The sequence below is a fragment of the Cygnus olor genome, chromosome 17, assembly GCF_009769625.2.
Source record: "Cygnus olor isolate bCygOlo1 chromosome 17, bCygOlo1.pri.v2, whole genome shotgun sequence".
Classification (NCBI taxonomy): domain Eukaryota; kingdom Metazoa; phylum Chordata; class Aves; order Anseriformes; family Anatidae; genus Cygnus; species Cygnus olor.
Genome location: NC_049185.1, coordinates 3,983,558 through 4,008,994, shown reverse-complemented (window position 1 = coordinate 4,008,994; position 25,437 = coordinate 3,983,558). Strand labels below are relative to the sequence as shown.

The following is a 25,437-nucleotide window of genomic DNA, read 5'->3' as shown; positions in this document are numbered from 1 at the left end:
AATAATTAAAAACCACCACAAAACTCGATTTAATTAAATAATGTCAGTATTTTGGTTTGAATCTGTGCTAAACAAAAATTAGTGGTGACATAATTACTTTGAAGATAGATGCAATGACTAGCACATTGCGTTTGTTATTTTTAAGCCTTAAAAAATGTGAAGAAAAATGAAGTCCTGAATAAATGAGGTATTCTAAACCAAAACACTGCATTGTCAAGGAGTTCGAATGCCAACAAGAACAGATGTTTTGGTAGGAAAGCATCCAAAGAGAAAAACAGTGCTTTTCCTGTGCTGTATCTCCACCTAGAAGGGGTCGCAGCTTTGCACAGTGTTTGCAGCCAACACCTGTTCGATGGCAGCAAGGAGTGAGCGATGCACGAAATCCCTCTGGAAGTGGGAAATTCCTCTGGAAAAGGCAAACCCCTCCGGAGGTGGGACACTGGTGGAAGTGGGACACCTCTGGAAGTGGGAAATCCTTCTGAAAGCGGGACACTTCTGGATGTAGGACACCACTGGAAAAGGGAAATCCTTTTGGAAGTGGCACACCTCCGGATGTGGAACACTTCTGGATGTGGGAAATCCCTCTGGAAAAAGGAGATCCCTCTGGAGGTGGCACACCTCTGGAAGTGGAACACCCTTTAGTGCACTCTGAAACGCCGGTGTGAGGTGATGCAGGCACAGCTGCCCGCCTGCGCTGTGTCAGAGCCCTTTCGTACCCAAAATCAGCCAGGACTTCGGTTCAACCCCCGACACCCATCCCCACGCATACCCACCGCCCCTCTCCTCCCCTCACCACCCCTCCACCATCATGGCGGCGGCCAGAGGGGAGCGGCGGGAGGGGGGGGCGCGTACCCCTCCCACCCGGCACCGGGCGCGCTGTGCGCATGCTCCGTGCGCGCTACTCCCCCCCCACCCTCCCCGCCCCGGCGGCGCGGCGCATGCGCAGCAGCGCGGCTGTCAGTTCCGGCCGCAGGTCGGGAAGTGGGCCCGGGCCCGCCGCCGCCCCCCCCTCAGCTCCGGTTCCCCCCCCCCCGCCTCCCGCCCGCTGCCGCCGCCGCCCCCGGCCATGGCCCGGGACTACGACCACCTCTTCAAGCTGCTCATCATCGGCGACAGCGGTGAGGGCTCGGCCGGGCCCGCGCCCGGGGTTGGGCCGCCCCTTGGGGCCTTGGGGGGGCGGCGCGGCGGGGCTGTGAGGGGCCGTGAGGTGGCCCCGGGGGGCTGCCGGGGGCGGGGAGCGGCGCCGGGACCCCCCCCGTGAGGGGACCGGGCTGAGGGGACCTGGGGCTGAAGCCTGAGGGGGGGGCGCGGCCCGGCTGGGCCTCGCCGGGGGGTGTGGTGAAGGGGGGGGTGGGGTTAAAAAAAAAAGGGGGAAAAGGTAAAAACGGGGGGTGTGAGGGGAAGGGGCAGCGGGGGGGCTGCTAGGGCGTGTGGGGGGCGTGGGGGGTGAGGATGGGGACCTCGGGAAGTGGCTGGGGGGAGCGGCTGCGGGTCGGCCTCGTAGCGGCCGGGGGAGGCTGGGGGCAGGGGGCTGGGGGCTGGGCGCCCACACATCGGGTGGGGCTGGGGGCTGGGTGCCCTGCTCCCCAAATTGGGCGTTGCTGGGCTCCCCATAAAGGGCAGAGCTGGGTGCTGGGCACCCCCAAATCCAGCAGAGCTGTGAGCTGGGCTTCCTGCTCCCCACATCACCCCTTAACCCTGCCCCAGCCTGAAGTGTCCCCTCTGCAGGTTGTCATTATTTTTTTTGTTTTAATACCCCCCAAGCTAGTGCCGGTGTGTGTTTTTAGTTGTGGTCTAGGTGTTTGCACCTAGGCCAGATGTGGAGAAGGGGCAGGTACACAGCTTGCAAATAAACCTGGAATGCTCCTGCAGCACTTTCAGAAACTTCTGGAGGGCTGGCATGAGAACTCAGCCTGGGTCTGCAGCTTAGCCTAGGTACGTAAGAAGCGGGACGGGGACGATTCCTACCCCAGTCCAGCTCTGCCTTGGTAACGCTCCAGCAGCTTACAGTTAAATTTCCATAAACTGGAGTAGACGGCATCCACCCTCATCTTTTCGTAGAGGTGTGGTCCGTGAGGCAGCAGGTCCCAGCATGCAGCGAGGCATGGCTCTTGGGTGAAAGTGGAATGCTGCTCGATCTTGGCAGTTGTCACCTCCAGAAGCTTTTGCTGTATGTGAAGGTATTCTGTTCTATACTGCTGTGTGTCAGCAAGAAGGAATGGGCTGCTTAAAAGATGAGTCTAAAAGGAAGAGAGAGAACGGGACAAGAGCTTCAGAGCAGCTTAAAACCCTAGGCACTTCTGGGAGCCTGCGGATTATTAAAACCAAATGCTGCGTTCTGAGCAAAGCAGTAGCTCTGTTGCTTGCTGATGAGTTTCAAAACTGTTCAGGCAAGATAAACAGGATGGTGAAAACTCTTAGGGAGACTTCTCCTTGTTTTGAACAATTAAATTAATTTTTTCAGTCGAGTTGTCTTGAGCAACATCCCCACGCTGTTATCCAGCCAGAGGAGGAAAGCATTGTGAGAATTGTCTGCGGTTCTCTGTTGTTGTAATTAAATCTCACTATTTAGTTGGGGGTATTGATTTTCTTTTTTGTTTTTTGTTTTTGCTTACCCCACCGGGAAGGCTTTGTCCGTGCTTCCACAAAACAGCTTGCTTGCCTTGTTTACTGATGTTTAGAGAAGCCTTGCGATAGGAAGTGGACTGATAGGGGCTGGATGATTGTTTCATCTGCTTTCCCCGTATGCAAATACGTCCGAGGGCAGTAGGTTTGTGTGTTTTTAGAACAGGTCATCTCGAGAAGCTGCTGGTTATCTCCGCTGTGCCAAACGTTTAAAAATAATACAGATGATCTGTGCTTTGTACGTGCTGCTTCAATTTACTCCTGCTTTTTGAATTCCCCTCACCGCTTGGCAAGATGTGGGTTTAGAAACTGGAAGGGCACAGAAATTTGCTTTTAACTTTCATTTTGCCAAGTCAGTAGGCCTTCCTTGTTCTGTTTCGGTTTGCTGCCTGGAACGAGCCGAGAGCCCTGCTAGCCTTCTCGCTTCAGATCTTCAAATAACTCTGTGTAGGAAGTGGAGTATGATGAAGAGTCTGGTTTCTCTCGACTTGCATAGTGAGGGTCAGAGGCAGCGTGTGCTCAGTGACACCGCCGTCAGCTGGAGCTTGTTCCAGGGTTCAGGGGCTCCTCCTGTCGAGCAGCCAGCCGGGTGCTGAGGCCAGGATGGTGCTGGTGCGGCGGTGGTCGGCCTGACGGAGCCGGGGTCCTGTGCAGCCCGGGCAGTTCTGCTCTGCAGGGCAGCCTGAGGCCGGCTGGCTTCTTAAGCAAGTGCTGTGGTCTGACAGGTCTGCGGGCTCCAGCATCTGCTTGCTTTCTCTTAAGCTGGGGGCCAAGGCTGTTTGATCAAAAAGCAGAGTACCTGCTGAAGACAGTTCCTTTTTTTCCTTATTTTTAGCTGACTGGCATTGTGCATGGGTTTGCCTCTTGCTAAACAAACAGCGCTCTGTCCAGTTCTGGGAACTGTTCTGCTGCCTTTTTTGAGCTCAGAGGTGTGTTCAGTGTACGCACGCTGTAGCTTTGTGGTTTATTTCGCGGCTCTTTCTTTTCCCCTAATACTCAATGTGAGATGAGTCTGGCTTCTCTGCATATTTGGTGACTTGAACTCCTTGCAAGTGAGATGTGTTTTACAGGTATCATGCTGATTTTAGTGGGTGTTGGTTTATATTTTTGCTGGTAGCTGTCTTCAGATGCAGACGGCCAAGAACTATTGGAGGTCTACGTAGCCTTTACTTGTACCTTTAAGCGTTCTTCTGTTAAGAATTTCTAAGTTATACATCACCAAAATAAAGAGCTTAAATAACTTCTACCTGCAAAGATTTAATAGATAATCACCCCGGTGAACTTGAATTTCCTCTTCATGCTGTAGCAGGTCTTTTTTTTTTTTTTGGAGGGGGATGAGGTAGAGAGGAGAGGAAGGGACAGCAACAACAGAGATGTGATACAGAGATAACAACTCTGAGGCATTCTGATCCCCCAGTTCCCTCAGTTGGGTGTACAGGAACGAGCTTCCTGTGATTTGTGTTCCAAGACCTGTGAGAAGTGCTTCCATGCAAGAGGGTGTGTCCTGGGTGCAAACAATCGATTAAGGAAAGCATGGATGCAGTGCTCCTCAAAGCACTTACATAAATAAACGAATAAATTTGTTTCGTGGAACGTTCTGGCAGAAGGTACAGCTTCAGCAAGGTGTGTGTCCTTCCTGTTAGGTGTAGAGCAAGCTGATTTTGGATGCTCTAGAACAAACAGCTCCTCTGTTTGGTTTAGGTTTCGGTTAAACTGTGGCCATGATAACGTAAGCTTTGTAAAACCAAACCCTAGTCTGATTGTCTAAGTAGTCCAAATTCCACTGCGGTTCAGCAGGGCGCAGATGAATGGGAGGTAGGCAGTGGTGCAAGCTGATGTGCAAGTGGAATTCAACGGGAAAGCTGAGAGCAGCGCTCTGAGCACATCAGCAGGACGTACCCAGCTTTGCGTTTAGTTCTTGCTGCCCCGAGACCTCTTAGAGTGAGTCGCAGACTGCAGAAAATAGCTGGAGTTTGCTGAGGGCTTGAAAAGGAGGGGCCAAAAAAAAAAAAAAAGACAATCCTGTGTTGCTCCAGGAAGCATACCAAGTCCTGGAGTGACCGCAGTGTGCCACTGGGCACTTGATGAAATCTTCAGGAAGAGTACCGAGGTGACTGCTCGGGGTGGCTGGTACCGAGTTAGCAGCCGGGAAAGGTTCTGGTTAGAGTTAAAGCATGCAGCGAGTGGCTAAGATACTGCTGTGTTTCCTGATATCCACGATGACTGTACTCAAAGATGTCTTTATTTGTCATAGGTGTGGGCAAGAGCAGTTTGCTGTTGCGCTTTGCAGATAATACCTTCTCAGGTGAGTATTTTGTTTACTTCTCTAAGTGGAATGGTCAAGGTCTGCTCCACTGCTCCTGGTTGGCAAGGAGTTCTTGCACAGCACTTACAAACTGGTAGCAGTACTAGGAAGGTGTTTCTGACTCTGCTTCCCTCAGTACGAGCCCCTCTAAGCCATCCTGTTGGATCTTCACTTACAACTGAGAGTACCACAGCGTTTAAACACTGACGTGGTTCCAGAAATAGCTTAGGTTCTTTAGCTTATGCTGTGCTCTGTGCAGGCTCCCCATTAGCCCTTTGGGATTTAGGCTGATTGAATATTGTAGCTAAATCACTTACATTTGTGACATAACTAATTTATTGGGAGGAAACTCGCAGAACAGACTGTATTCAAAATAGGCGATTGCATTAGCATTTGAGGCAAAGCTTTGTCACAAAGCTTTCACATGTGGAATACTTGCGTAGTTACCATCCATGTCTTAAGATACTTGAGTGCTTACCCTTGACCACAAGTGCAGTAGAAGAATAATTTTATTTTTCAGCAGTGTTTTAACTTTTAAGGATGGCGTGGGAGATGGGGTTTTATGGCTAGAAAAAAAATATCTATTTGCTGCAGATAAAATATGCAGATCAACATAACCCCAGAGGGCATTTTAAGAGATGAGCAGATGGGGGAAACTTGTCCCCCTGTCCAGCCTGAGAGCTACTGCCAAACAGGGTTCAGAAGTGTGTTTTGAGCCATGCAAAGTAAACAAGACGTAGGTTCTCACTTATCCACACTTTCCTTTCAGGCAGCTACATTACCACAATCGGAGTGGATTTTAAAATCCGGACGGTGGAGATCAATGGAGAGAAAGTGAAGCTACAGATCTGGGACACAGCTGGACAGGAGCGCTTCCGGACCATCACATCAACGTGAGGATAACTGGGCTTTGTGACGTATAGCTTTGTGAATGGATCTTGTAGTTTAGATATTTTAATGGCACAGTTAATTAGCTAACGATAGCTGTGCTGTCTGTGTAGTGGGACTTCTCTCAGCTGACTGAGGGCAGACAGGGGTGGTGTTACTGCCGTTAAGTTTGAAGCTGGGACTTCAGATCTCCTCAGTCATCTGTGCATTTCCATGCTGGCTTTGTCTTATTACTCTGCTTCTAGTTTCCAAAATGGAGTTATTTCACTCTTTTGCGTACACTAGAAAACTTATCTTGAGAACCTGCCCAGAAAGATCATCATCTGATCGGATGTACGGCAGGAGTGCAGGGACAAACCCTTTGTCTGTGTTGTATAGCTAACGAGTAGCTCTAAGAAAAGGTCTAAGAATAGGGTAACCGCTGGTTAGTTTTCTTTTAGGACAGAGGTATTTAAAGGCCATCTTTGTGTTGAATTCTGGTGAAGCAGACACCCACACAAAGTTAACCTTTTCCTTGGTCTGAGTTCAGTTTCATGCTCATTGTCCTTTTGAACAGTGTGTGCGCAGCTTTTCCTGTTCCTGAAGAAACCACACCCAGAGCTACTGCGATGGGAACTAAGAATAAAACGTGCTTGTGAACCAAGTGCAGTAAATGCTGGAGTGCTCAACGTGGCACTAGCGGAGTAAGAAGAAATATACTAGGAAAATAGAGCTTTAATACACAAAGGAAATAAAAGAATAATAAAGAAAAGAATTGTAAGATCCAGGTGTTTCACTTGGTCTTTTGTGACTGACTTCTCTTCTGGCTCCAGTTTGAGAGGAGAGTCATTTTCAGCTGATATATCGATTAAATTACTCAGACACGAAAATAGTGGGACTGGTTGCATCCGTGTTGTGCCTGAACAGCTAGAAATGGCAAAATCGAACCTGTGCCCCGCCCCTTTCCTCTGCCCTTCGAGACGGATATTACTGGATTACTTCCATTGTTTCCGAAGTGTTTGGCTTGAAAAAGCTCCGTTGCCTCTCGTAGGGTTCCTGTGCGTGACATCACTTCTTGTTGGAGCGCGGCAGCCAGCTTCAGGCAGGAAGCGGCGAGGGGGAGGCAGCAGCGCAGCGCCGCAGCGCGTATCAGCTGTGCGGACGGGAGTCCGGGTGCCCCAATTAGTGCTGAGTCAGCAGCGGCCCTTCCTGTTTGCAGATTCCCTGACACAACTCGGAGCTGCGTTAATGAGCGTTGGTTCGTGGGGCTGAGGGGCTGATGCCAGCTAGTTTAAAAAGCCCTGGTATCTGCTGCTGAATGGGGAATACCAGGAAAAGAGGCTTCCTTTCGTGAGCAGGAATAGCTGCAGGTCAGACTTTGCGTAGTGTTTTATGGATTTTTTTTTCTTCAATTACAGTAGCAAATGGAGAAGCTGAAGTGATTGGAGGCATTTGTGCCATGACCCGTTTGAACTCGGTTGTTCCTCTCTTTTGCATGGCTTTCTAGCAGAGCGAGTACAAACCGTGTGCTCTTGGGGAAATGAAGGCCCCAATTTTCCTGCCTTAATACTGGGAAAGCAGCTACAGAATCTTGCATGGCTGTGGAAAAAGAGTTGAATTTTGTGCAGCTTCGAGCAAAGAAGTGCCAGTGCCTGAGTGTGTTTGACCTGTTGAGGAAAACACTCTGCGAATGCTGATGGCTTTGGGGGCTTCCCCTGTTGCTAGGTGGGCTGGCTGTGCCTGTCCAGCATTCCCTGCTGCTTTTCCAAAGGCACCCTTGACCTGGACGTACCACCTGTGAAAACAATAGGTAAACAAGGTTCTGATTTTGGAAAGGGTTTTGTCTCCTGTTGTTTGGCAAAGGAATGCAGTAGCTGGTTTGCCTGGAACCAAGGAAGCCTCAAACTGAGGTACGGTGTTAGTATTTGTGAAAGGGCTCCGCTGACTGCGTCGTGGGTGGAGTGGAGTGTGGGTGCACGGTCAGCAGAGGGATGTGGAGTCTTTGTTACAGTGACCATTTAGATTGAGGTTAAGAACATAAGAAGGTGTTACTGCAGTGATATTTTAGGGCAGGAAGTCCCTCCTCAGTTAAAGGTAGAGTTGAGATTCACGTTGAGCCAAGCCTGGCAAGCCAGCCTGAAATTGGAGCCCACCTGGAAATAATATAATAGGTTGGAAGTGCTGCAGCATAAACCTGGGATTGCAAAATGGCTGAGGTGGAAGGAAGTTAACAGTAAAACATTGGGAAACATTAAAAAGTTATACTGTTCTGATTGTACTTGACCGCAGGTACAGAACTGAAGAACAAAATAAAACTTAAGGAGAAGAAATCAATTTGATCAGGAGCATTCTACAGGAACTCAGGAATGTCAAACCAGATTAGATTTGTGGACTGAGGAGCATAAAAGCAGCTGTTTTTACTGTCTCCTAGATGTGGAAATACTGGGATAACTGGTACCTAGTGGGGGGAGAGGCTAAGCTGTAGTAATTTGGTTGGCATGGAACATCATCCGAACTCCAATTTGATTTCAATTCACTGAAGAGGAAGCAAGCCAGAATTCAGCTGTGTTAACAGAAATACTTGAGCTGTATGAACAGGCAGTTCCTGTACTTGATCTGCTGGTGTATGTAAGGACTCCTCTATCCTGATTCAGGACTGTGGGTTTAGGGTTTAAGCTTTAGGTAATAGTTGTCAGATGTTAGCTCAGGATGAACAGTAAAAGCAGAGGAACTTCCTTCCATGCATTTATATGGAATGGCATGCTCAAGAGAGGGATAAGCATTCGGAGAGGATGGCGCAACAACCCCAAGCAGAGTTACAGGCTGGGAGATGAGTGGTTGGAAAGCTGCCTGGCCGAGAAGGACCTGGGAGTATTGGTTGATAGTCGGCTGAATATGAGCCAGCAGTGTGCTCAGGTGGCCAAGAAGGCCAACAGCATCCTGGCCTGTATAAGAAGCAGTGTGGCCAGCAGGTCTAGGGAAGTGATTGTCCCCCTGTACTCGGCTCTGGTGAGGCCGCACCTCGAGTACTGTGTTCAGTTTTGGGCCCCTCGCTACAGGAAGGACATGGACGTGCTCGAGCGAGTCCAGAGAAGGGCGACCAAGCTGGTGAGGGGTCTGGAGAACAAGTCTTACGAGGAGCGGCTGAGGGAGCTGGGCTTGTTCAGCCTGGAGAAGAGGAGGCTCAGGGGAGACCTTATCGCTCTCTACAGTTACCTTAAAGGAGGCTGTAGTGAGGTGGGGATTGGTCTGTTCTCCCACGTGCCTGGTGACAGGACGAGGGGGAATGGGCGAAAGTTGCGACGGGAGTTTTAGGTTGGATGTTAGGAAGTACTTCTTTACCGAAAGGGTTGTTAGGCATTGGAACGGGCTGCCCAGGGAGGTGGTGGAGTCACCATCCCTGGAGGTCTTTAAAAGACGTTTAGATGTAGAGCTTAGCGATATGGTTTAGTGGAGTGCTTAGTGTTAGGTCGGAGGTTGGACTCGATGATCTTGAGGTCTCTTCCAACCTAGAAATCTGTGTCTGTGTCTGAGTTGCTCTGTGTTGTAAACCAGATATGATGGTCAAAAGACTAGTCAAACAGACCTCTGGCTATACAACAGATGTCTTCCTTCAGGAGCCTTGGAAGCACAAGTATGAAAATAGATTATTAGAATTCTTTGGAATCGGTTAGAATTCTAGAGGAATGAAAAACAAGGCAACGTGCTACAAACAAGTGAAGTATTAACAAAGATGCTAGATTTAAACCAGTGACCTATCTTTCAAGTTGGTCTGTTACCTTTTTTTTTCCCCTGGAAAAAAGAACTTATGTTCCATACTGGACTGATGCAATCAATGGGACCCATCTTCTAGATCCTGCTTAGCTGCCTTCAGACTTGGTGATCTTATCTTGGGAAGCATTTACTAGGGGAAATCTGAGAACTTTCTTACCGGTATCTTGTAGGAAATGCAACAGTGGAAGGCAAAATGTTCCCTTCTGCTCGGAAAGGTAGCTTTCAGAGATCAGGGGATGTGGGTGGCTGAAGGATGTGTCCTGTTTGGTTGGCTAGTTCTGAAGTTTTTCTGTTTTAAGACTGCAGTATTAGTGGGTAACGTTTTCAAGGGAGTTTTTAATATTTCTATAGGTCAAACAAGCCACTTGGCTACTTCTGTACTAATTTCAACTTAACTGATATCATTCTGAAGCCTTTCCCACACCAAAGCTAAAAAAGCCCGGGTAACTTTTCCAACCATATGGAGGATCGGTGCCTGCTACCAAGCATCCAAAGGCATACGCGTGTGGAAATAGCTTAGATCTGGTTGTCTTTCATCTCAATGGGATACTTGGGCACTCTGAAGATGAGTAACTCTTCTATAGCTTCTTGTTTGCTGTGGTTTTTTAACATGTTTATCAGTGGGAGCAGTAGCAGGTACTGACTGTTGAGGTTTGTAGGGTAGATGGCAGACCTCCCTGACAGAGGACAGCCAGCGTCAGTCGTTTAGTCCTTGAATGGGAGGGCGAGTTTGAGAACTTCATTCCTCTTCTGCTCTGATTCCTGTGGTATCCATCTTCCATGAAATATGGAAGAAGCTAGAGCTTCTTTCTCTAGTGTCAAAGCCTCAGCTACCTCTTGGTTGCCAAAAGCATAAAACTTACACCTACCTCTCCTTGAATGCCGCAAGCCCCATCTGTTCTCTGCTCGCCAAAGCCTACATTCCTATAAAAGCAACTCTGCACGGTATCAGTCTGAAATTTGAAGCGCGGATCAGGATAAACCAGATTTTGGTCTTTTAGTACTGTCCTGCACTTGAGGTTGCAAAATCTTTGCTGTATTTGTTAAGGCTAAAATGTTATCTAGGACATAAGTCTGTACCTAACAAATGTGAGAAAACAGCACGGCTAGCTTTTTTTGTTTAAAGTGTGTTTTAGGAGGCTAAAGAGTTAGAGAATAAAAGGTAGTCGGTCTTATCTCTCAGGCTGCTAAAAGGTAATGTCAGCCAATGGAGAAAATGACATTTTAGTGGAGATGAGGGGTTGGCAACCTTTCTAGAACGGTGTGCCAGACAATTTTCCCTTCCAAAAATAGAAGCAGTGTGTGCTGGTAGGAGCTCAGCAGGAGTCAGGGGTTGCTGTCTTGCACAAAGGAAGATATTTCTGATGTGCTGGTTGGCAATATTACTGCTTTGTGGCAGGAGCTCCCAGCTCCCGCAGAGCTTTGAATGCCATAGTGGTGTGCGCTGCGTGCTCCAGCCCACAGTCCTTATCTCTAGGAGCAAATGGCAGCGTGTCAGGAGGGGGACCTGTATGTGCAGGGCGCGTTATCCTACTCCCCGACATCATTTGCTGTCGCTTAGAAGAAAACCGGGATGCGTGGGCAAGGTAGGAGCTGCAGGATGCTCCAGTGGGTCCTCTGATGACGGGGATGGTTTTATGGGGAGCACGGCAGAGCGAAGCAACTCTGCGTTGGTGTAACTGAACTACGGCTTGTCTCCAAAGGCTGAATCTTGTTGCAAATGTAATGCTCAGTGTTAGGGAGGAAGTGGTAGGTCAGCCTGAGGGTTGCTGAATTAAAGGACTGTTAAGTGATACAGGAGGGTCATAAAACAAGTATTCATCAAAAACTGCAGTACGTGCTGCTGTCAGGAGAAGATTTTGCAATGTATGGATTCAGGTTGCAGAATATTTTTTCCTTTAAAGGGTCTAAGTTGTAAAATAAAATTGAGCTTGTAACTAAGTAAAGCACAAATGCAGCGCTGTAGCAAGTTTTAAAGTGTTGAAGGAGCTGATTGAGAAAGGATTAGAATATCTGACAGTGCTGGGTTTCTTACTGACTGAGAATAAATAATTCTCACCTGAGTTAGTTCTTGCCAAGGCAAGTGGATGTACAAGCACAAATTACTGGTAAAGCATAGCATGGAAGAAGTATTTGGCTGTCTTCTGAAAGCACCCAGGTGAGCAAGTGAAGTGGGCTCTCCTGCTGCTGCAGAGTATGTGTTGTATCACAGAGAAGCATTGATCTGCAGTGACAATCACTACAAAGCCGTTGTGAGAGGAAAGGGCTAGGAGGAGATGCGTGCGCTCGCCAGAGACGGGCATGTATCACATCCGAGTCTTTCTTGATGGTTTGTAAAGGCAGCTGCATTCTGTTAAAGGAGGGATGGTGAGGCTGAAGGCGAGGAAGAGACAGCGACTTACTCAACTGCATCAATAGCAGAAGTGAGATGACACTGAGGTCTTCTAAGAAGCAGCGCATTTGATTAGATTAAATGGCTTTGAATTTCAAACTCGTGTTCACTGAGTTGGAATAAACTATCAGAGAACCAGGGTGGTCGCAGCACGTCTAAAGGGCAGCCAAAGGGAGCTGCAAGAGGTACTCATGGTGTGAGATCTAGCTCCAGAAATTTGTCACAATTTAAGGGAAATTCCTCAGGTTTGGTATGCTGAATTATTGCATTTGTGTTAATAACAGATCTTAATATTAATCATAAAATTATAGAGATCTTAATATTGATCATAAGAAGGAGGAGGTAGTGAACGGGGGGAAAAAAGCTACTCAAAGTACAAGAACTGGCTGCTGGTGAAGGCCTTGCTGTCAGCTGTTTATATTATTATTATTTTTTTGGGTCAAAGCTGCCTAATTTGCAGCAGAGAAAATACGTGGTAGCCCTGTGAATGTGGATGAAAACTGAAGATGTGGAGCTTGCTATATTTATGTAGCATTCTTGTGGTGCCCATACTGCCTGCCTTCAGTAGCTTCGTGCATGTGATGATGTTGGAATTTGAATTCAGCTTTTTTCTTGAATATCAGATTAGTTTATCTCTTAAAGGTGGTGATTGCCCAAGACTAATGGGAATAAACTGAAGCAAAGCTTATTTTTAATGGCTAAAGGTAGCAGAACGCACTGAGTGTGCATATGGAGTAGATCTGTTGAGTAGGAAGGTGTGATCAGAGCGCAGTCGTTCAACAGGACAGAAATTTTTGTGAGCTCTAGAGAACTGTGACTGAGGGTTGAGTATATTTGGAGATCTGCTGTGAAATTTTAGTCTGTAAGTAAACTTCCATAGATAAGGGAATTGCTGCAAAGACTCTGTGGCTTGTGCAGTGGTAAGGTCCACAACACAGCAGTGCTGAGGGCTTTTTCGGGGCATCACCACCTTGTGCTCACGTTGCTGGACGACGTTACTCATCTTTGAGGGTTTTGGCAGCCTGAACAAGGAAGACAGCAACAGTCTTTGGACTTGGAAACCTCCTTGCATGGGTTAAGTGAGCAGGGAACTCTGTAGGTTTAGAGGAGCAGCTTGTGACCTAAATGCTATAGAAGAATTAAATGACTCCCATTGGAAAGAAAACGGGGGCACCTGATTGCCTTAACTTGGGGATCGGTGTGAATCTTGTGGAAGCTGAGTGCAAGAGAAAGAGCTGGGAAAGTGAGGCATAACTTGAGTTAACATTTGTTGTCTTGTCCTGCTCCGTAGGTATTACAGAGGAACGCATGGGGTCATTGTTGTCTATGATGTAACCAGTGCAGAATCTTTTGTGAATGTAAAACGGTGGTTGCATGAAATTAATCAAAATTGTGATGATGTCTGCCGGATACTAGGTAAGTTATTGACCAGAGCTTTAGAGCATCTTATTTAGCAGGCTGACCTACTGAAGTACTGTACTGACTTTTTTCTTCCCTTTTCTAGTGGGGAATAAAAATGATGACCCGGAACGAAAAGTGGTAGAAACAGAAGATGCCTATAAATTTGCTGGGCAGATGGAGATCCAATTGTTTGAGACCAGCGCCAAAGAAAATATTAATGTGGAAGAGGTAATATAATACGCGGAACAGAGTATGTATAGAACTATTTGGAGATAATGGTTTGAGGAAAAAAATAAGAATTACATTATTCTTGCTGAGGAAGAAGGATACTTCATTGCAGATTGCATGTGAGAAGGTAAAATGACAAGAAGAGGCTTCCAACCACCTTTGGTTGTGGTGAAGTGAGATAAAGGAGGCCTCATTGCATTTCCCTAGCTTTTCAGGGCTAACCCATCAGGCATGTTCTCAGGAAAGGCTCCTCGCTGGGCAGGATGCTTGTAGCAGGTAGAACTGCTCAGTCTTCACTACAGGCCTCAGCTGCCAAACTGACCTGTTTGGGAAAGGGGATTGAGACATCACTGATTTAGCTTGGAAGCGTCTTTGGAGGATGCCAGATTTGAACTTGGCCCATAGTGGGTTGGGGAAGCGTACTGAACTGTTACTGAAATATCAAGAAGAGTGGATGCTGTTCTTTTAAAGCAGCTCCCTAATGGCTAGCCGTAGTTCTTTGGGTGGTCTGATCTCGCTTGTTTCTCTTGCAGATGTTTAATTGCATTACAGAGCTAGTTCTGCGAGCAAAGAAAGAAAACATAGCAAAGCAGCAACAGCAGCAACAGAATGATGTGGTGAAGCTAACGAAGAACAGTAAAAGGAAGAAGCGGTGCTGCTAATGCCCTTTCCCTGCTGCAGAGACTCTGCTCTGACAGATCAGCCCCTCCAGCTAGACTCGGGCAATTCCACTGGGGCAGGCTTTGGGAGGACTTTCTCAGTTTTGTGCCGTTATTTAAAGATTATTTTCTCTCCATGTTTTCTATCAAGAGGCGCTGGCACCTTGCCACTTCAGTGCCAAGAAGGTATCGGATGGAATCTTGCCCCCCTCTCCTCCCCTGCTCATTCCAGTGCGCCTTGTAGACAAGAAAGGACGTTGCCTACCAAGTGGACTAATTAACCCAAGAGTTTGTATATAATGTATATTGCTTTAACCAGCCTCGCCTCCCTGTTGTCGCTTTGGCTTATGCCTTCTTAATGTCAACCAATCATGGACTGCAGAGTTCACCTTTTTAAAGAAGTAGTACAAAGTTCTTAGTTCGAGTCGGCCCCAGGCTGGCAGGAACTGCTTCCTGGGGCCTCCGGCTTCATTTCTGTTGGGCTCCAGGCTGGCAACTGGTGCCCCTGGGGCCTGTGGCTTCACTTTGAGTTCCAGGCTTTTACTGGGGCTCAGGCTTTGTTTTTCTAGGTACCAGGATCGCAGGTGTTGCTGCTGGAGCCTGGGGTTTCACTTCACCAGCCCCTGGGCCGGCAGCTGGTGCTGCTGCTGGGGCCTTGAATTTCAGTTTGCCATGGTCCAGGTTTGTGGCTGCATCCTTGGGTTTCACCTTTTTGTGCTGCAGCCCAGCCGTACCTGTGCTCTCCTTCAGTTTGTATCAAGATACTGAAAAACAAACCAACATGCAGAAGTGGGATTTATTTGGATAAGACTTTTTTTTTTAAGGCAAAATTAAACTCCTTTGACCTCTGCTTTTGGTTCTGCCACGGTCCTAAGTGAGGGTCCATTTCATTTGAGAACAAAAACCTTGTGATTCTGCCAAAAAACACAATACCCCTTCTCCTCATTGCCCTGTCAACGAACGAGATCTGAACTTGAATGTGAATTTTGGTGGCAAAGCTGTTTTTGAGTGAGAAAAGGTATGAAAATAAATCCAGCTGTTCTAGATTGGTGTCTGAATATGGAAACTGCTGCAGGATCATTCCCAGGATTCTTCTAGTAAAAAGGGGGACTGCTGTTTAATGTGAGGAAATGGAAAGGTTGCTTGCTTGGGTTATGTGGTGGTGGAGGATCACCCCTGGAAACAAACTGGTCTTGCTGTGCTCAGTAATGTTTTCCTGGTCCTTGTTGGCTTCTCTGGGAAAACGAGGGCTCAGTTCATCGGCTTGGATAGGTATAGGCAAAGGTGGAGAGAGTATGTGTGTGTAACTAAGATATCAAATGTCTGGGCTGAATGTACATGCTTAGCACCTGAATAATTGCCGAAATAATAATTAAACAAAATCTTTAAAATGACTAAAAGGCATGAAGGATATGACTTCCTTTAAGACCTTGAAGATGGACGTACTCAATTTGTCAGTGTGAGGCCCTATGGAATTGCTGGCCTTGGTTTGGTAGGATGTGATTCACCAATGCCCATGAGCCCTCCTCTCTCCCTTCCTCCCCCTTCCCACAGGAGAGGCTAAAATTTAGTCACTTATTTTGCCTACATTCTTTTCTAGCTTTTACGGGTTGTGGTAAGAGTCCTAATCATACAATCACATCACAATCAATCACTTTAAGGACCTTTTTTTTTAAAAAAAAAAAAGAAAACGATGAATGTGTAACACGATTTTAATCAGTTCAGGTGCTGGGAGTACATTTCCAGCTGCCTTCACCCATCTGTTTCCTTCACATATCTTTCATTGGTAACCCAAGAATAAGATTGAGCTGGGATGCTAGTGTGAGCTCATATATTCGTAAGACTCGAGCGGCTATGGAAAGTGGCAGCTTAAGTTGCACCAGGTGTCCATCCTGTCTGCTTTCTGATGTTGAATGTGGTGTATGCACAGGGAAGGAGCTCTGTCAGTCCTCAGAGCCTTCCTGTTGAAACGGAGCTGTCCTGTGACAGTTACCACTTCGAGATTAAAGGGCCCAACTGCATTACTTTGGGACCCTTGTGGTAGCGAGTCTGCAGGTCTAGGAGGGAGCAACTTCGTACAGGCAGAAAAAGTAAAGAAAATGTCTGAATTTACTGGAATTGATGCAATAAAATGAGGAAATGGTGCACCCAAGCCTGGAGTGTTCTCTTATGTGGAAAGATTGGTCCTCTCTGAGTCCAGGTCTTTGTAGCCACAATTTGAACTCTGCCAAGCCAGGTGTCCAGCCTCCTGGCTTGAAGTGGGATTTTTTTTTTTCTAGTGCTGGCTGTAGAGGAGCAGTTATATCTGCTCTTGCCACCGACTATTCAATTGGAAGGGGTGGGGACTGCATCTCTAGTGGTGTGCTGATGTGAAGTTTCCTAAATGTCGAGCAATGGAATGTCTAACTGGTTTGCTAGGATTATTTCTGTAATGAAAGTTTCTAATTATGCTTTTTAAATAATTTTAAAAAACTAAAAATAAAGGTTACAAGCTGCCAAATCTTTTTCGAGGCTCTGTTTCCTCTGCAGTCCAGCATCTGGAGGTGGAGGGTGGCAAGCCAGGGATGAGCCTTCTGCTGTATGTGGAGGGTTTTTCTTTCTGGCAGGGGGTGTTGGCAAAACAAAAATTCATGCTTTCAAATCCTTGGTTGCTATTGTAGTTTTAAATGTGAATCAAAGCGTAGATTAGAACTGTTACCCTTATTTCTGTGTGAGAGGCGCTAAATGATTTTGCTAGAATCTTTGTTCTACAGAAAGTGTTGAGAGAGCTTGAAAGCATTTCATCCAAGGCAGCAGGGGTCAGACCCCACGTGTAAAAAGCATCTGGAGTCTCTCCTTGCTTTCACAGGGGTTTCTGAATGTTTGTGTTTCTGTACAGGAGCTATGCAACTATCACCATGTGCTTGCTGCCAGTTTATCGCTCCCTGCACTTGGTACACAAGCAGGCTACTGAAGGCAGGTCCTCGCTTCTCGAGAAGCGTGATGAAAATTTGCTGTGGAAAGATGCCTCTTCTGCCTGCGCTGTCCTGCTGCGACCGCGCAGACAGGGGAATCCTCAGAACACAGATGGTCAAACCCCAACTGGGGCAAGCCGGGTGTGTTTCATTGTCGCTTGTGTTTTGTCTGAACCCGTTAAGTTTGAATATCCCTCCAGATAAAGGCCAGTGATACAAATGGCTGGATGGTGGTGAAGACTTGAGTTTGCCTTTCTATTTTCCTGTGCAGCAGCAGATGTGCTTCAAATGTTCTTTCTCCAGGACTGTTCTCTTCTGAACGTGTGCATGTTCTTTATGTGGGTGAATTTCTTTGGGTGGTGAGGTACTAAGGCTGCTGCTAGGTGTTAAGATGATGGTTCAAGAAGTGACTTTGTTCTGCAGCTAGGCAGGATAAGCAGTGACTTGAGCTGAGACGGTATCGTATAAATGATCTGTTTTATTCTGAAGAGAACTATTTACAAAAGAAGTAGAGCATTGTTTTTACTAAAAATATGCCTTTATAGAGTTTTATAATATGTATCTTATAAAAACCATACATTTATTTACATTACTGCTACATACAAAAATTACAGCACTGTGGTTTATGTACATATCTATAGATACATTCTTTCCGCTTGTCCCTGCTGTGTGCTTTTTCCCTTTCAATCTAAGGGAATTGTTCCTGCAGCACCCAGACGCTTCCTTTCTTGGCTTTTGGTTAAAACAATCTTGCTTTTTATAGCTGAGTGGGGAGTAGAGAGTTTGCCTGCTGCAGAGGCATATCTGGAATTTACCATCCTAAGTAGGACAAGTGCATACAGCTATAAAGTCCTTGTGCATGCAGCACTGCCTGTAACCTCACTTCTCACTGCTCTGTGCAAAATTATTCCGTTGTCATTAATTGATCTAGCATCCATCTTGATGGCAAGTTGCTGATCTAAGTTTATATTAATATAAAGTGCTAGTGACTTGCCTTTCATTTGCATGTACATGTTTCTTGTTTACCATTGCTTCCCTTGCAGTTTGCTAAAGGGAGATTTATCCCCTTTCCCTTATGCTAGCATAGTCAATGCTTGCCCAGCCACCTGTTACTTAACTGTGGGAAAGTTCTTTGTAACCTTAATCTCAGCAGGCATCTTCTCTCTGTGCAACAGGGACTGTGCAGCACGACTGGTTTCTTAACCATTATCTCAATAGTAAGGGTGAGTGCTGTGTTTGGAGCTGCTGATCCCACTCTTAAAATCTACTTTGGGATCCTGAGTACCTGCTGGATTAATGCGCTCCCTCCATCTCATTCACTGGAGCTGATGTTTCCTTTTTGCCACGTGTCTTAGAAGTATCAAGTATCACAAGTGGAGTGAGTGACTCCTAACCCAACACTGCAAGGACAATTCCAGGTTCCTGGCCGTTACAGAATGGGGGTGAGTGTTTTAACGACAGTTCAAGGTGAAATAGACGGGACCTTGTTAAAACATGACATGACAAATGAGAACACAAAGGACTGCACTGATGAAGTTTTTAAAAAACAAAACAAAACCTAGCTGCTATGTTAAGGCAGTTTCTGTTCCTATTGAGTAGCAGCTCAGCACAAGGAGGTCTCCTTTGGTCTGTTGTCCAGTTCATTAAAACCCAATTTTCTTGTATTTCTGGGTTTAGTAGTGCAACTAAGTCTTTCGGATTAAGGGGTTAGTTTTAAGAAAGCACATCCAACTGGCACGTTGGAACGTTCTGACTTTCTTCTTGCAATCTCTTCCATCACTGTTATTAAATAAATAAAATTTCAATGGGATTAAATAGGTTCCTCCTTAAATGAAGAGATGTGCTGTGCATTTCAATTGCCTACTCCTGCAACCGAATGAGTCACTTTCCTCTCAGCAAACATGTAGCAGAAGGCACCTTTCTTCATCTCATTACTGCATCTTCATTGGATAACTTAAGGCCCTTGCCTTAGGATTGCATACATACACACAGACAGATGTCCTCACAGGGACGGAGTCCCACACAGCTGCTGGGTTTGTGGTTTGAAGAGCTGTTGGGGCCCAGGAGATGACAGCTGACAGCAGAATAAAAGAGCTGTGAAGACCAAGATGTTCACATGGCTCTCCCAAAAATACGCAGTGTCATTTCCACAGAAACACTGGATGACAACTGTTCACAGGTATCGCTGGCATCCATCAGTCCACGCCTAATTCTGCAGGTATCAGTTTGTCAATGCCAATGGGCATAACTGAGTCCTGACAGCAGGAGATGCTGAGCACATGCCTCGTGTCTCTGCCCTGTTAAGAGTCACAGCCTAGGTACGATGGGACGATGAGGGTTCGCCATCCTGAGAGCACGCTTGGCACTGCGCTAAGCCCCTTTCCTTCACTTGCACAAGTGGATACAAGCAGGCACTCAGTGGAAGAGAGACAAAAGATTTCATTTTCTTTCCTGCCAGTGAGGCTACAGACTCTCTAAGCATCAGACAACGTTGGTGGTGCTTTACCTAAGAATTTCCTGGAGTAGGTTCTAGAATCCAGGCTTCATTGCATTCAGGTAAATGTGTTTTACCACTCAGGTTTTTATCATCATTCTCAATCCCAAAGAGTACTCTGCTCCTTGCAGAATGGCCCAGTGGCAGCTTCATACTAATAAGGAAAAATGGGAACGCACAAATCTTTGTAGGCAGAAGGGATATTTGTACTGAGGTATTATGTATGCCCTATGCACTAGGTAAGTTAAATAGTTTCAAAAACAACCCACCAAGCTCTTACCTGCTTCTTAGAAGGAGGTGTTCAATACCTAATTCTAGCAGAAAGCCTGTGACGGTAAATACTGAGCAGAGATGAGCAGCTTCCTGTAGGATGGTGTTTTAGCACCTAAGTTGCTGAGCAGGGCGGAGCTGAATGTGTACGTCGTTCCATCTCCTGTGGGACAGCGTAGGGGGCAGCCTCCTCAAAGCAACGGGGAAACAAATCGGGGGCTGTGGGTATTGTGAGCTGGGAGAACGTGTGAAAATTGCATAACAGCAGCAGGACATCTCTGAACGTGGCCTGGTGTAACTCACTGTTTTATGAAGGTAGACTGTGTTAAAGGGAAGAGCTGTAAGGTGCCCGTCCAGTGCGTAGGGAAACGTATTGCAGGATTTCCAGCACCACTGTGTGCATACACCAAATAAGCTTTTTTTTTTCTTTATCACTGATCAAGTCTTGGTTACAGCAAAGCAGGATCTGATCATCTTCAGTTAAAAGGAGATTTGGCAACCTGCTTGCCGAAGGGTTGAGTAGTAAACGACCCACAGGAAGAACAAATGCTGTCCATTTACATCAGGCCATAGCTAATAGTACTGTGTGGGGGCAAAGAGCAAGCTACTGGATCTCCAGAGCTTTGTAGGTGCCCTAATTGCCTGTGGTTTAGTGAAGGTAGGTGTGTGCATGATTTCTAAGGATCGTGTCTGCCAACCCAGCATCAGTAGGTCATAGATTTCATTATGGATAGGCTCTCGATGAGTTCTTTTTTGGGGGGTGGGGTGGCTATGCAGTTAAAATAACAGGTTTCTTAGTTTGGGAGGGGTACATGGCTTTGGGGAAAGGCGTGTGACTTGAAGTTCCACAGCTACCTTTGCCATCAGTGGGACAGTAGGTGCCCCAGAACTGAACATCCACAATATTACTCAGTTTGTAGTCTGTTGTAAATGGTCAATCTTCTGGGGAGAAATCCTTAATATTTTTGTGCAACTGCAGACTCTGCAACTCTTCTCTCTGTAACAGGAGGGAGCTGTAGAAGACGGTAACATCAGCAAGCTTACAACTGCCCTGATCTGCAAGGAGCCTGGCTTCCCAGTGAGGGGTGAGGAGCTACGTAGAGCCACAGTGGGGGGACAGTGCACAGGCAGGATGTGCAGTGAGGGTTCATCTTCCGCTGTAGGGAAAGCTTCACTTGCCAAAATATGGCAATGCTGGGGCTGGAGCAACTCCAGTCTCAGCGGGATGGATGGAAGGATATCACAGCTGCCAGGCCTGGAGGGCGGTATAATGAACTTCTCTCTCCTCTTGCGCTCAGCTCTCTTCTCCCCCCTGCACTCACTGTGATGGTAGTTCCCACTCTCCTGCTCTGCTTTGTCTTGGGGCTGCTTATTTCCTTCTCCAGCATGAGAATGCTTTTAAGACAATCAGATTATTCTTCACAGCAGAAACTAAACTGTGTCAAAGCGCCTAAAATATACCCTGAAGTTTACCACTTCGCTTAAAGAATAATTGCTTTCAATTAGTAGCACATTGTCAATTTGCAAATCTCCAATTCATGTAAACATTTGGTTCAGACCAGGTGCGGTGTAAATAGTGCAGAGTCTCAAGGGTTAACTCCTTTGCCCCCTTTTTTTTCCTAGTGGATCAGTTGGGTCCATCAGCAAATGGGGCAGCTGCCCCCCTCCCCATCTTGAAGCAGGAATTGGTGGAGAGGTTTCTCTTTTTCAAACTAATTTTTCTTGAAAAAGGAAAAAAGACGGTTCCCTTCTGCCCCGACGGGCTCGTCCCCCTGCGGCTCCGGCCTGAACACGGGGGAGGGTCTGGCACTCTGCTTCGCGCCGTAGCCACTGGAGAAGGAATAAGCAAGCTGGCTCCATTCCTTCGGGTGTTTGTCCATCAGCTGCTGGTCAATGACCCTGTGCATGTCATCCTGTGGCGGAGGGAGAGGAGACGGGCGTTAGCGGCAGCTGATGCTCAAGGGGAGCTCGCACAGGGACGCGGCTGACACGGGTGTGAAACAAGCGGTGATGAGATGAAGGAAGGATGACAAGTGTGGTGACAGCTCTAGCTCCCTGCCCAGTGACAGGTTCAGCCTCGTTTGCCACTGTGAGCTTTTTAGCAAGCAAGGAAGGTAAATCATGCTGTCTGAGGGGTGAACTGCTTGAGCAGTCTCACAGTGGAGCATCGTGCCTGCCTGGGACTCTGACTATAAACTATGCTTCTCTGCTGCCTGTAGCTTTTAAATGTCCCCTTTGGGGAGAGGAATAAAAAAACCCAAATGCAGCTGATGGCAAAGCCAGGAAACATAAGGAGGTCTGTCCTGAGCAGGTCTCTGCACTTGCTGCAGGCAGGTAGGTGCAGCAGAGCCACCTGCACGGCCCCGTTACAGGGGGTTCCTGGGGGAAGGTGCCAGCGGGAGCAGAAGGACTGGGACCAGGCATGGGCCCACCAGACCCCATGTGGGGTTTGTACCAGACATTAATGACAAAAACTGTGCTCGTCCCTTAGACCAGCTCCTTCCAGAGTGCTGGCAGAGCTGGGCGGAGCTCTGACTGACAGCTTGGCACCAACGACTGCAGTGTGGTTTTTTAAACGTACCAGAAACACTCTGCTTTAATCCATGTTTATGGCACAGTGAAATTGCTCCACACAAAATAATTAGTCAGCTCTGCTGCTGCTAATGACACGTGCTAATGTGTTCCTTGAAAACCTGGCTATCAATTCCACAAATTTTAAACCTTCAGACCCATTGTTTCTGCTCTAATTGCGTAGTTAAACTGAATCTTAGTGAAAATTTGTGTACACAAACTAGCTCCACAGGAGAAGTCACCTATTCTCCAGCGATTTGGTCCCTGATTAGGACCAAGGGCACTGCCCGGAGGGAACAAGGTTATCCTGGGCAGGCTGTAGCAGGGCAGCCCCCTCAGGGCAGCACTGAGACAGTCACATTTTCCTGGGGTACCCACAGACCTGTCTCTCTGCCAACTGGGAGGGTTGGCAGGGTCTCAGCAGTCACTGGCATCACAGACCCTGCAGTGAAGACACACAGCCTCTGCTAGGAGAAACCCTTAGTGAAACCTGGTTGCCCCTGAAGGCCACCACAAGCCATTTTCCATGGCCCTGGAGGGCTCAGGTGCAGGGCTCCCAGCCCTGCATCTCCTTGGGACAGCATGGGAAATGGGGCTGCCCAGGGCCTTGGGTGCTAGCACCCATAGCCAACAGCTGCTTGGGATCCTGGTTTTGGGGGCATCAAGCTGCATTGGTGGCCTGGAAGCTATTGAGGGGCTGAAATTACTGTCTGTTACAAGGAACCTGTTTTTAGGAGCAGAGAGAATTCACTGCTGGAGAAGCTACAACATGACTGCTGTTGAAATGGTCTGAGCTGCTCTTTACCCCTTCCCTCTCTCCTTTGGCTGTTCCTCTCTCAGTTTCCCAGCTGCATTTAGACATCAGACTGGGTGCTGCTCGTGGCTGGGCTGTCTGGCAGCCTGGGGAGGATGGTAGTTTGTCTGCCAGCCAGCAGGCAAGGTCCCGAGCCCTGCGAGCCACCAGCGGGGTTCAGAGGGGAGCAGGAGAGGTGAGAAAGTGCCACCTTACCTCTTGTGACACTTCCAGGAGGGAAAAGGAACAACAGCCATCGCCTGAACCTGAATTAAGTATGAGAGGATTCCCCAGGGGAGCGTTAGGGTGTGGAGCTACATGGACTGGGGAAGTTTTGGATCTTTTTAGAGCAGGACTAGAAAAGGAAGAGGCAGAGTTGAAGAGGTTAAGGCAAACATCAGCATTAAGGTGAGACAGGTTTCCAGAAGCGAAGCTGCCATGTAGAAATTTATGGCACTGGGATTTTGAAGGCAACTCTTCTGTCAGATGACGTGGGCACCCGGGCTGCAGTATGTCAGGTCTGTGTCCTTGGTTAATCACAGAAGGAGGGATAGATTTGATTTTATGTATGTATTATATGTGCGTGTATATAGAATATATTTGCAAATATTGTGCTATTGAGAGTGTTCTGCCTTCAGGCTCCCTGTCCTTGTCTCATCCATGACTGGGGCAGAGCTGTGGTCCCTGCCTTGGTGTGGGGCAGGGGCACAGGAGTGCCTGGGGGCACAGCGGGAGGACAGGCAGCAGGGCCATGAAACCCTTTTGACAAAGCGGTCCGTAAAGCTGGATGCCATGGCACTGGTGTGCTCTGGGCCTTCAGGGCAGGAGTTTCTGCTCTTTTCAGGAGGAGTGAGGCAGAAGGAGGTGTAAGTGGTGTTTATCCTCTTTGTGAGCTGGAGTCAGGCTCCCTCACATGAGATAAGGGCTGGAGCTGCCCAGGGTGACCCTGGGGGCTGGCAGCTGTGCCCATGCAGGCTGCAGCTCTCCGCTAGCGTTGCAGCATTTTCTAACCTAACGGTGCCACTGTTGCTATTGCACTGAAGCCACTGAGCTCTTGTTTCAGAGCAGCTCTCCTCACTTCTAAGTTTGCTCCATCTTCATTCCTACCCCAGTAACCCCTCTCTTGTCCCCAGTCAGATAATGGCAAATACCAGCGTGGGTCAAATTAGGCATGGGGGCAACGTGCAAGGCCTCGCCTGTGCTACCCTTGTGCTAGGCTTGGACCTGTGATGTTTTGACATTTTGCTTGTGGCATATTTTATAGCCTGTATGACTAGCTGCTCATAGAAAACTGTAATCTCGATGGTCCCCCGTAAAGTGCAGACTAAAAGTGTGCAAGAGCAACATTTTGTCATTTAAAGTCTCCATATATGCCCAGCTAAATCAGCGAATCTCATCCCATTTTACTAGAAACATTTGACTTTGCAAGCAAGTCCCCAAAATAAGTAAATCACCTGGCTTCTTTTGTGAGTCTGTAGCTGAGCTTCTGTTCTGGGGAACGCCAGGTGCTTGAAAACTATTTTGCTACACTGTAATAGCACTTCAGGTCAGAACGTTGGAGACAACTTTCTGCAGTGTGAATGGGCCTGATCCTCATCTCAGGCTGCTAGGAGCAGGACTGGGGTTGCTGTTTCGCTGTGGTTGGATGACAGTGTATGAAGACAGAAAGCAAATGCCTATTGTCAAAACTCTAAGATGGGGATGTTCCAGAAAATACAGATGGTATTAAGCAAGTAGGTTTGAATTGATACCTCTCATTCAAACTGAAGCAGAACTTGCAGAGTGTTTAGTATCACTTACTAGATAATGAGGCTGAGAAGCAAAATCCCAGCCTGTACTTGAGGAAGTTTTCCAGATGCTAGATATGCTGAATCCACAGGGTTAATGATACGTTGACCTCAGCCTGGCTTTCCCCATGGTGACCTGGGGGGTAAAGCCTCACTGCAGGGTGCTGCCCCTTTTGCCCTGGCCTGGTGCTGGGGGATGCAGGATCCTGAGGGGTGATGGAGAGTCCCCACTGGCCTCTCTTGCTGGATGATGGTGAGGACAGAGACAGATGTGGGTGATGGCAGCAGTGAATGGAGCAGGCAAGGGGATGGCAGGT

The 25,437-nt window shown here is 47.5% G+C and overlaps 2 protein-coding genes across 4 annotated transcripts in view; one reads left to right on the top strand and one right to left on the bottom strand.

Moving 5' to 3' along the window:
• Positions 1-925: 925 nt before the first annotated feature.
• Positions 926-16,751, top strand: RAB35 (RAB35, member RAS oncogene family). The gene is made up of 6 exons (XM_040576567.1): positions 926-1,118; positions 4,880-4,930; positions 5,700-5,823; positions 13,255-13,379; positions 13,468-13,592; positions 14,126-16,751. The coding sequence occupies exons 1-6, from the start codon at positions 1,067-1,069 to the stop codon at positions 14,252-14,254; spliced, it is 606 nt and encodes a 201-aa protein (XP_040432501.1). The 5' UTR covers positions 926-1,066; the 3' UTR covers positions 14,255-16,751.
• The window catches only part of BICDL1 (BICD family like cargo adaptor 1), a 54,258-nt gene continuing 44,669 nt past the window's right edge, over positions 15,849-25,437 (bottom strand). For 2 of the 3 annotated variants that reach the window (XM_040576562.1, XM_040576561.1), the window contains one exon: positions 15,849-21,882. In XM_040576562.1, the coding sequence (XP_040432496.1) occupies positions 21,682-21,882 (201 nt within the window). In that variant the 3' untranslated portion in view covers positions 15,849-21,681. The remainder of the gene's footprint in view (positions 21,883-25,437) is intronic. The other variant, XR_005825008.1, reaches the window with a different exon arrangement.